Source organism: Gastrolobium bilobum, unplaced genomic scaffold (assembly GCF_033153095.1).
Source record: "Gastrolobium bilobum isolate Gb01-03AN ecotype WA unplaced genomic scaffold, APGP_CSIRO_Gbil_v1 utg28800, whole genome shotgun sequence".
Classification (NCBI taxonomy): Eukaryota; Viridiplantae; Streptophyta; class Magnoliopsida; order Fabales; family Fabaceae; genus Gastrolobium; species Gastrolobium bilobum.
Genome location: NW_026895237.1, coordinates 111,331 through 121,747, shown reverse-complemented (window position 1 = coordinate 121,747; position 10,417 = coordinate 111,331). Strand labels below are relative to the sequence as shown.

At 35.7% G+C, this 10,417-nt stretch overlaps 1 protein-coding gene across 1 annotated transcript; it reads right to left on the bottom strand.

The window, feature by feature from the left end:
• Positions 1–2,094: 2,094 nt before the first annotated feature.
• LOC133301465 (GDSL esterase/lipase At5g03610-like) lies at positions 2,095–9,970 on the bottom strand. Its single transcript, XM_061501095.1, has 4 exons — positions 9,904–9,970; positions 9,207–9,416; positions 3,609–3,880; positions 2,095–2,613 (listed from the first exon to the last, which is right to left on the bottom strand). Exons 1-4 carry the CDS (start codon positions 9,968–9,970, stop codon positions 2,095–2,097), a joined length of 1,068 nt encoding a protein of 355 aa, XP_061357079.1.
• Between the last annotated feature and the right edge of the window lie 447 nt (positions 9,971–10,417).

Sequence of the window (10,417 nt, the reverse complement as noted above, 5' to 3'; positions counted from 1 at the left end):
CTTTCATCTCGGCTTTAGAAAGTTGATTCACGATTCCTTTGTAGGAGAAGATGTTTTCAATTATACTTACGTCGTCCGTGTATTCGAGCTTCACAAGTCGACGAACCAGGTGTGCCTTGTTCCTGGGATTCTTCTTTTGAATCATGGACTTCAGCTTCGTCCATAACTCGTACGCATTCGTGAAGTCGGACACATTCTCAAAGAGGCTTTTCTCAATGTATTTTCTTATCATGGAAATTGCCTTTCGATTCAAGATTTCCCACTTCTCGATTTTTCCTTCAGGCATCTCTTCATGGACGATGGGCTCATACATGTCTTTGTAGTGAAGATGATCTTCCATTATAGGTCTACGGTAAGTGAAGTTATCTGCGGTTAGCTTGAACATGTCTCCGTCTTGGGAAAAGTCACTGGTCTCCATCTCGTCTCCTTTAGAATCCTTCGAACTCGATCTCTGATACGACTATTGGGACGGGGTCCCTCAAATTCAACGCGGAAGCGAATTGTAAGTCGACACATCGAGTTTGGAGATCAGCACTTCGTGGTCGACCTGAAGTCACCAGGTTGGCCAACACGCAGTAAAATGAAAAACGCAAAATTAAGAGAGACAGAGAAACACAATCAAATTTTTAACATGAAAAATCTTCTTCAGTATCAAGAAGTAAAAATCACGGGATACTAGTCCAGAAAATCTTTCACTACGAAGAAAACAAAGATTACAAGACTCAAGCTTCCCTAGTTGAACTTGGGGTACAATCACACATCACCCGGAATGGTGGTATTCTCAAATGTCTCTAAAGAGGTCTCTAATCAAACTTCTCTCTAAGGGTACTTAGAAAAATTCTCTAAACTATTACAATTGTTTTCATGTGTATTTATAAGGTGATCAGGGGAACCCTCTATCTTCTTCCAGAATCTTCTTCAATTATTATGGTGGTTTAAGTGGTTGGCCAGACATTGAGCCTACACCAATAAATATGGTGCATGCTAGCATTAATGGAGGAACCACCCCAACACAACTAGCCAAGGAAAATAAGAAAATAAAGGGCGTGAAGTAAGAAAATGGGAAACTTAAATCTCAAATCTAATGAATGATGAGTGGATCAGCACAAATGAAATCTGCAATATTTTGGTTATGGGTCTATAATTGAGTGATCGGGTTGAAAATTTCGTAGGGTTTACGGGAATTTTGAGCCTCTCCGCATTGCGACTTGAATTGAATTTATTATCCTTTAAGCAGGTCAACTTGGGATATAATTGGGTCACTAGACCAACAATTTTTGTGTAGCTGACACAATAATTCTTTGTTATTAAGCTGAATCTATGATGCACGGATACGGACACAGGACACGGGACATGACACGACATGACACGCCGACACGTTAATTCTAAAAAATATCATATTTTGACACGTTGGGACACGTTTTGATATTAAATAAAATTTTTAATATATATAGTATAATTTATATTTAATACATATAAGAGTCCATAATAAGTCATATAACCAATCAAATATTTAAATTTCATAACATAAATATAAATATAAATAATTTTTCGTACTTTGTTAATTTTTCATGTCAAATTTCATAACAGAAAAAAATTATTTTATAAATTATTTCTTTTATATTTAGTTAACAAAATAAGATTAAGATTAAAAAAAACGTGTCTGAGCGTTGACCGCATGTCGGAAAAAGTTGACTACGTGTCGAAAAAACGTGTCGGAGAGTTGACCGCGTGTCCTCAAATATTGACCGCGTGTCGGACGCGTGTCCATGACACGTGTCCGACACACATTTTTTTTTTTAAAACGGCGTGTCCGTACTTGTTAGAGCTGAATCATCAATTTCAAATAAGTAATTTGTTTCGGAATTTTTTTTTTGTAATTATAATTGCAAAACAGATGCAGTAACTTCAATTTTTTTCCTTCACTAAAGAACAATCAATTTGCACATTGCACCGATAGAATTGAAAGCATTTGGAATGATTACAAACAGAAGATTAATTGAGGAAAAATTAACAAATGAAAATGGGGTACATTATTAAAAAAAGCAAAAAAAAAGGCTGAGAAATATATAGCTTGCGTAGCTAATTAAATATCTAGAATCGAAGTTGATGAAGAGCACCCATTGTTTGCAACTTGTTATACACAGCATGCCAACCAGCTTGCGTTGGGTGGAACACATCCCAAAAGAAAGCTGATTTGGGATTATCACAAACCTTATATGTCTTCAAATTTTTCTCATCAACGCTTCCACAAAAATCTTGGCTGCCTATCCCAACGCAGCATGGCTTTAACTTATCCTTAATGTTATTGGTGGATGTGTGGTTCAACACCGACATGAAACTGTCGTAAAGGTCAAGAATTATGAAGGTTGAGTTTTCCTTGCTTACTTGGTTCAACTTGGTCACAGCTTGCTTTAACAAGTTGTTGTGGAGAACTACGAGGTTGTTAGAGGTACTATTGCAACGTTGGAAAGAGGATGAGGCTGTGTTTGGAGGAAGGCAACCAAGGGGTTGTAGACCACCCACAACAATTTTCTTCACTCCCAACCCTTTGATGCGAATTAAATTTTTTGTGGTTTGATTAACCACTAAGGCAATGAAAGTTGGCAAACCCTATATACATTCAACGAAATGAGTGAATTATCCAAAAAAAAAAAAAAAAACGAGTGAAAATTTAGTAAGTAAATGAATATGTATAACTTCTTCTATGAGCATTTTTGCCGCATTAGTTGTGAATGAATGAGAATAAATAGCATGTTAACATTTTTTTTACAAGACAAGAAATAATATAGCTGTATAATTGTATGAAGCAATGGTAGCACGAAGAAAATTTCTACCTTTTTTTTTTTTTGACAACAAAAATTTCTACGTTTAGGTGAAATTGTAAGTGTATTTTTCCTGATAAGTTATGATTATTTATACATGACAGCGACAAAAAAAAAAAAAAAAAAAACACTTACAACTATAGATTTGCATTAGCTTGGGCGCTAACATTATTTATATAACCAAAATAACATATAATGCTCAGTGCTCACCACTATATGTTTATGAGTTTGGAGATGAAAGATCACTTACTGTCATCCTCCACCACTAGTATGAAAATAATAAAAAGGAAAAAAAAATACAGAACTCTCCCTATTGAGAAAATTAAAGTATTATCCATTCATGGTGATAGGAGTCCATATTCCATGCCACACAAATTATAATATCTTTATTTGATATTATATCTTAATGAATTTATAAGTTTTTCAACTATGGGTTAATTTTTTCTTTAAATACCTTTAGATAAATTATCTACACAGCGCAATTTTAATTATGTCTTACCGGTAAGACATAGTTATAATAATAAAATTATTATTTTTTTCTTTATCCTCAAATATTGTTGACTGACATCACATGGGGGAGAAAAAAATAATTTTACTATTATAATTATGTTTTACGGGTAAAACATAATTAAAATGGAACAAGAATGTTATCTAAAGTAAATTTAGTAATCTTTTTTGCTTCAACTAAATAATTGTTACTTAGTCCATTCGTGACTAACGCAAGGTTTTATCACTTATATATACTTAAATTATCAATATCATATATGATTCAAATTAATTTACCTGGGCAGAGCCATTTGTAGCCGAGTAATAACCGTAGTCATTTCCAGCAACGGAGACGTAGGCAACTGAGTTGCTGAGATCAGACGCAGTGTACAATTCTTCTTCGATGATCTGCTTGAAGAAATCGATTTGGATTGTCATATTTGGGTTTGTAGAGGATGTATCAAAGACACCAGTTGCACCGAAGGCAAAGTTCATCCCGTATTTCAAATGTTGTGGAATCAGTTTCCTCAATTTGTAGGGGGGTGGCGATTTGAGTCCCAAATTCTTAGCTGCACCACATTTTGTTTTGTTAATTCAGTGTTACAAGAGGAAGCAGTAATTCATAAAAGAGGTTATGACTTATGAGGTATTTTTCTGAATCAGTCAAAAGAATCAAATTGTTAGAAATAATAATTCAGTAGTTATTTTTTACTAACATTTTTGTACAAAATTATCACGCATGCTTAATAATTCATTACAATTAAAAAAATTAAGATTAAAAAGTTAAAAAAAAAATATAACTGATAAAGTATGATAAATCATTCTCGCGCTAGTCTCCAGTTTTGAGTTGATTAATTTTTTTCATAAATAAACAAACAAAAGCTTCTATTAAACAACGAGAACTGTTTTGTAACAGCTCCAAACCCTGTAGCAGGATATTGTCCGCTTTGCCCCGCGCACAAGCACCGTCGAGCTCACGGTTTTACGTTTCGGGTTACCCCAAAAGGCCTCCTACAAGGAAAGGTATCCACACCCTTATATAAGGCATGCTTCGTTCTCCTCTCCAACCGAAGTGGGACATTACATCCTCCTCCACTGGGAATACAGCGTCCCCGCTGTACAACCGGTCCAGGGCCAGGCTCTGATACCAAATGTAACAGCCCCAAACCCTGTAGCAGGATATTGTCCGCTTTGCCCCGCGCACAAGCACGTCGAGCTCACGGTTTTACGTTTCGGGTTACCCCAAAAGGCCTCCTACAAGGAAAGGTATCCACACCCTTATATAAGGCATGCTTCATTCTCCTCTCCAACCGATGTGAGACATTACATGTTTGGTGGTGAGATTAGATATGTTTCTCTTAATAGGGTGAAATATCTCAATATAATAATTCTATAAGCTCATAAAATAATAGATTCAAAGTTCCCGGAAGAGTATATTTCAAAAAAAAAAAAAAAAGTGCCCCGAACAGAGATATTTATAATTGGGAAATATTTCGGGTTAATAGAGAGTTATAACCGTTTTGACAATAGATCCCACTGTGTGAATGAGACGAATCTTCACTATATGGTGTGAGATGTGATGCAGGGGAGTGAGATGATCCTTTCCCCTTAGAGTCTAAAAATCTTCCTTCTTCTTTTTTTTGCGATATTTCAATTGATTAATCGTTTTGTCACTGATCAGATTCGGAACGGGTCACGAGACGAGATTAAGATTTTAAATTCCTCCAAAAAAATGATACTAAAAAAGATCAAGCATAAGCTCTCATCTCCATTACTCAATTTTTTAGCACCAACTAAACTATCATCATTTGCTAAAAATCAATCTTTTAAAATAAATGAATAGGAAAATGACCCTAAAATAAATTTTAGTGGGCCATTCATTATAGTGAGTGAATGTAAACGATCAAGAACATAACGTTTACTTTTACAGACAAAGCTGTAGTGTTCCAGAACAGAACCACTTCTGACAAAAGCTATTTGTAAAAAGTTACTTCAAACCAAAATCTTAAGGTGTTGGGTAAGGATCATTTTAATGATTTATATTATTCTTGAACACACCCCCTCACGCAAGAGCTCTTTGGGCTTGAAACGTGGATATTGCGCAGGCCCAATTTTTATTTAATTCCACTTGAAAGTGGGGGGCGGTGAGGATCGAACTCGTGACTTTGTGGTCACTGAAGCTCTGATACCATGTAAAGAACCTTGGAATACACCACCTCAAAAGCTACCTCAAAGGGTGGGAGTGCCCAAGGCCTTATAAACTCCACATTAGTTGCACATACAACCAATGTGAGACTATATATCTCAACACGTCCCCTCACACGAGAGCCCAGTGAGCTAGAAGCGTGGATATTGCACAGGCCCAATTTTTGGTTTACCTTTTTGTGCTTTTTATTTTTAATTCCACTTTAAAGTGAGGGCGGAGAGGATCGAACTTGTGACTTTGTGGTCACTGAAGCTCTGATACCATGTAAAGAACCTTGTGATACACCACCCCAAAAGCTAGCTCAAAGGGTGGGAGTGCCCAAGGCCTTATAAACTCCACATTAGTTGGTTGCACATACAACCAATGTGGGATGTAAAGAACCTTGGGATACACCACCCCAAAAGCTAGCTCTAAGGTGGGAGTGCCCAATGCCTTATAAACTCCACATTAGTTTGCACATACAACCAATGTGGGACTATATATCTCAACACGCCCCCTCACACGAGAGCCCATTGGGCTAGAAGCGTGGATATTGCACAGGCCCAATTTTTGGTTTACCTTTTTGTGCTTTTTATTTTTAATTCCACTTTAAAGTGAGGGCGGAGATGATCGAACTCGTGACTTTGTGGTCACTGAAGCTCTGATACCATGTAAAGAACCTTGTGATACACCACCCCAAAAGCTAGCTCAAAGGGTGGGAGTGCCCAAGGCCTTATAAACTCCACATTAGTTGGTTGCACATACAACCAATGTGGGATGTAAAGAACCTTGGGATACACCACCCCAAAAGCTAGCTCTAAGGGTGGGAGTGCCCAATGCCTTATAAACTCCACATTAGTTTGCACATAAAACCAATGTGGGACTATATATCTCAACACGCCCCCTCACACGAGAGCCCATTGGGCTAGAAGCGTGGATATTGCACAGGCCTAATTTTTGGTTTACTTTTTTGTGCTTTTTATTTTTAATTCCACTTTAAAGTGAGGGCGGTGAGGATCGAACTCGTGACTTTGTGGTCACTGAAGCTCTGATACCATGTAAAGAACGTTGGGATACACCACCCCAAAAGCTAGCTCAAAGGGTGAGAGTGCCCAAGGCCTTATAAACTCCACATTAGTTGGTTGCACATACAACCAATGTGGGATGTAAAGAACCTTGGGATACACCACCCCAAAAGCTAGCTCTAAGGGTGGGAGTGTCCAATGCCTTATAAACTCCACATTAGTTTGCACATACAACCAATGTGGGACTATATACCTCAACAAGCCCCCTCACACGAGAGCCCATTGGGCTAGAAGCGTGGATATTGCACAGGCCCAATTCTTTGTTTACCTTTTTGTGCTTTTTTTTTATTTAATTCCATTTGAAAGTGGGGGGCGGCGAGGATCGAATTTGTAACCTTGTAGTCACTCAAGCTCAAACTCTGATACCATGTAAAGAACCTTGGGATACACCACCCCAAAAGCTAGCTCTACGAGTGAGAGTGCCCAATGCCTTATAAACTCCACATTAATTTACATATACAATCAATGTGAGACTATATATCTCATCAGGAATAAGAAAAGTAGTGATATTCTAAAGCCAAAGATATTTTGACCGTACGTACCAATATGCTAGTTTTAATATATGCTAAACGATGGTTAATTAAATTGTTAATGTCATGGTATTGATTAAGGGAAATGCTACCCATCTCAGGAATACTTTTTTTTTGGTATACACATCTCAGGAATACTAAACCCGGATAGGCACTGATTCAACTTTAAGAATAACATGGTGCATTATAAGTTTTTATATTAAGCCGAATAAAAATATTAAAAAAAGGTCAGATCACATCACCGTTAATTAGTAATAAGTTAAACCCTTAGGGGGCGTTTGGCTAGCATCTTTTTACAGGTTTTTTATGCAAATGCAACAAGGCTTTTTGAAATGTCTTGTTTGGTTGAAAGAAATTTACTCAGAAAGTCAGCTATTCAATTTGCATGACTTTTTAATTTTTGTCATAGAAAGCCATCCATCCTTACTGTTTAGAATGCTTTTTCTGAGGTAAGTATTTGTTAAAAGCTAGGAAAAGCACTGTTCATCGAAAATGGTCATACCCTTTATACCTTCTGAAAAGGCAAGAGAGTGAAGATATGATTTTTGCTTGTGTGGTCATTTCAGATTATTTTTCCATCTATATCTTACCTCCAACCAAACATACATTTTCTAAAAGTTACTTAATTTTCCCAGTAAAATTTTTTCCCACCAAACAACGTTTTTTTACATTTTCCTATCTATCTCACTTTATCTCACTTTCTTACCATTTTCCTATCAATTCTATTTCCCTAGTATTCAAAAAATTTATCCTCAACCAAACGCCCCCTTATTTCAATTGCATATTCAATTAAAATTTACTTCTAATTACCATTGTGAATGAAGATGAGTTCCCTCCTAAACAAATGAGTAATATTCTCTTATATTTTTATTACATATCTTTCAAACTATTTCATTATAAACCAATTCACTACATTCCCCCAAAACTCCCAAAGTGTAATTTCTTTCTTCGAAACATCGATGATGGCGCAGTATACATAGAGAAGGATTGATATAGCAGAAAGAAACGATCAATAGTAATATCAAAGACAAAAAGTAAATGGATCCAAAGCTTGATGTTACGTGAGAAATGAGAACGTAAAGAATGCGCTATTAGTATTTCGATGTGATCAAAACGATATGTTCTGACATGTGCTTTTTTGTTCAGAATTCCAAAATAAAAAATCAAACAAAAATTATAGGAGATAAGTTTTTGTCTTCATTATAATTTCAGACTTTCTAAACAAAAATAACATGCAAGTAGATCGAGTGTACAAATCCAACGTGAAACATTATTATATAAATAAATAAAGAAAAAGAAAAAAAGTCAACGCAAGCACAATAATGTAGCATTCACCAGCGAAAGGGATCGAGAAGCGAACATCGTCAGATAGATATATAAAATCTAATAGATAATGGCACAAGAAAGATAAAGTGGCAAGCCAGCAAAGAAATGAACCCCAGTACCCTTTCAAAATTATAATGTAGTATTGCTATATTATATACATATAATCGAACCAAAGCATCAAAATTCCAAGGCCTTTTCACTATTTTGATGCAAAATATAAGACATTTTATGCATAATATAAGTGAAAAACACACCTTCATATGTGATTTGTACAAAAATTAATGCAATTTACCGGACGCACATCCTAGGCATGTTCCTCTTGTGGAGTGTAGTACATGACAGACGCATTTTGATTTTTATGAAAGTTGTGTATAGAATAATGTATAACTTAAACACACACATTCTTTGCACACTTCTAATTTGCATTAAATTGATAGATAATTAAGTAAAAGAATTAAACCGATAAAACATCTTAAAATTTGCATCAGAATGGTTAAAAAGCCAAATTCCAAACACACCAGTATTCTACGGAAAGAAAAGTGAAGCATGCTCTTCGTTATGTTCTAATTAAATATGGAGAATGATCCGTTTATAAATTATTTTTACAAATTACACTAAGTATGATTAGTCATACACTTTTGATTAAAATATGACCGATCATACTTAGTGTAGTTTGTAAGATAAAAGTTTGTAAATATAACATTTCCCAATAAATATATATATATATATATATATATATATATATAGAGAGAGAGAGAGGCGTACGTACCAATGTAATCAGTAAGAAGTCTACCGTCCGAGAATCTTCCGGCAGATTTTCCGGGAAAGGTTATGCCATAAGGTTCTTTCCATGAACCAGGTACATCTCTTCTAGTGTTGCCGGTATCAGCATATGAGTCCCCAAAAAGGAACAATTTTTTTGGGGGATACTTGAGCTTGTCACGTCGCAAGCGGGCCTCAGTTTGCAGCCCCATTTGTCCTGTAATAATGGACAATAACACATACAATTAAGTTGAAGTCTGAAACTTTACCCAAGGTTTCGGATTCAAGTTCTGAAAATGAAAATAAAAAAATAAAATCTTTGGCATAGTCACCTTTTATATGGGACCAACCGAACTTGAATCGGATTTATGGGATAATCAATGAATCAAGGGAGAAATACGAGAATTTTTTTTTTGTTAAGAGAAAAAAAGGTTTAGATCAATAAATGGTATAACGAGTAAGGTAGGACAGTAGATTAATTATTATAGTGTTTTTTGAGTTAGCTAGAGTAGCATATTTAATATAGGGGCAGATTATATTTACAAATTTTCTTGTTTATAAATTCTTACAAACCACACTAAGTACGACCGGTCATACTTTAATCATGCAGTGTACGACCGGTCGTACTTAGTGTAATTTACAAAAAAAAAGTTTATAAACGGATGTTATCCCATTAATATATTCATAATTAATCATAATCATACCTGAGAGAAGTAGAAGGACAAGGGGAAGGCATGAGAGGGAAAATAGTTGTTTGTGTGAGTCCATCATGAATAACTATTGAATGAGCGTAGAAGTGCAAGCGTTTTCTAGTGAAGTTAACAGGAGAGAGGCAAATGAAATTGAATGAATGATTATAGGTTTGTAGAGGAAAGGAATGAACTGTGTCGAAGGTGAGAGAACTAGTCGGTTGATATGGTTTTTTATAGTAAAAGGAGAAAGACATGGGGAACAGTGACCATTTTACCACTGTTGGCAAAAAAAATATCAGACTGCCACGCAAATAGTAAATGTTGTCAAAATCTCACGTGGCATATTTCGTTATACTGTGTAGCAAAATATGAATGCAAATAATTCGCTACACAGTGTAGCAAAATATGTCACGTCAGAATGTTCAGAACCAAAAAATGTCATATGTTAAAATTGGAGAAATTCGCTACATAGGGTAGCGAATTTCTCCAATTTTAAAACATGGCACTTTTCGTTCTGACGTGGCAT

Bases quoted from the DNA above. Each gene is read 5' to 3' on its own strand.
- LOC133301465 (XM_061501095.1), bottom strand. From the start codon at position 9,970: ATGATGGACTCACACAAACAACTATTTTCCCTCTCATGCCTTCCCCTT. The intron at 9,417-9,903 runs GTATGATTATGA...CCATTATTACAG, and splicing joins TGTCCTTCTACTTCTCTCAG to GACAAATGGGGCTGCAAACT. The intron at 3,881-9,206 runs GTACGTACGCCT...AATGTGGTGCAG, and splicing joins ACTTCTTACTGATTACATTG to CTAAGAATTTGGGACTCAAA.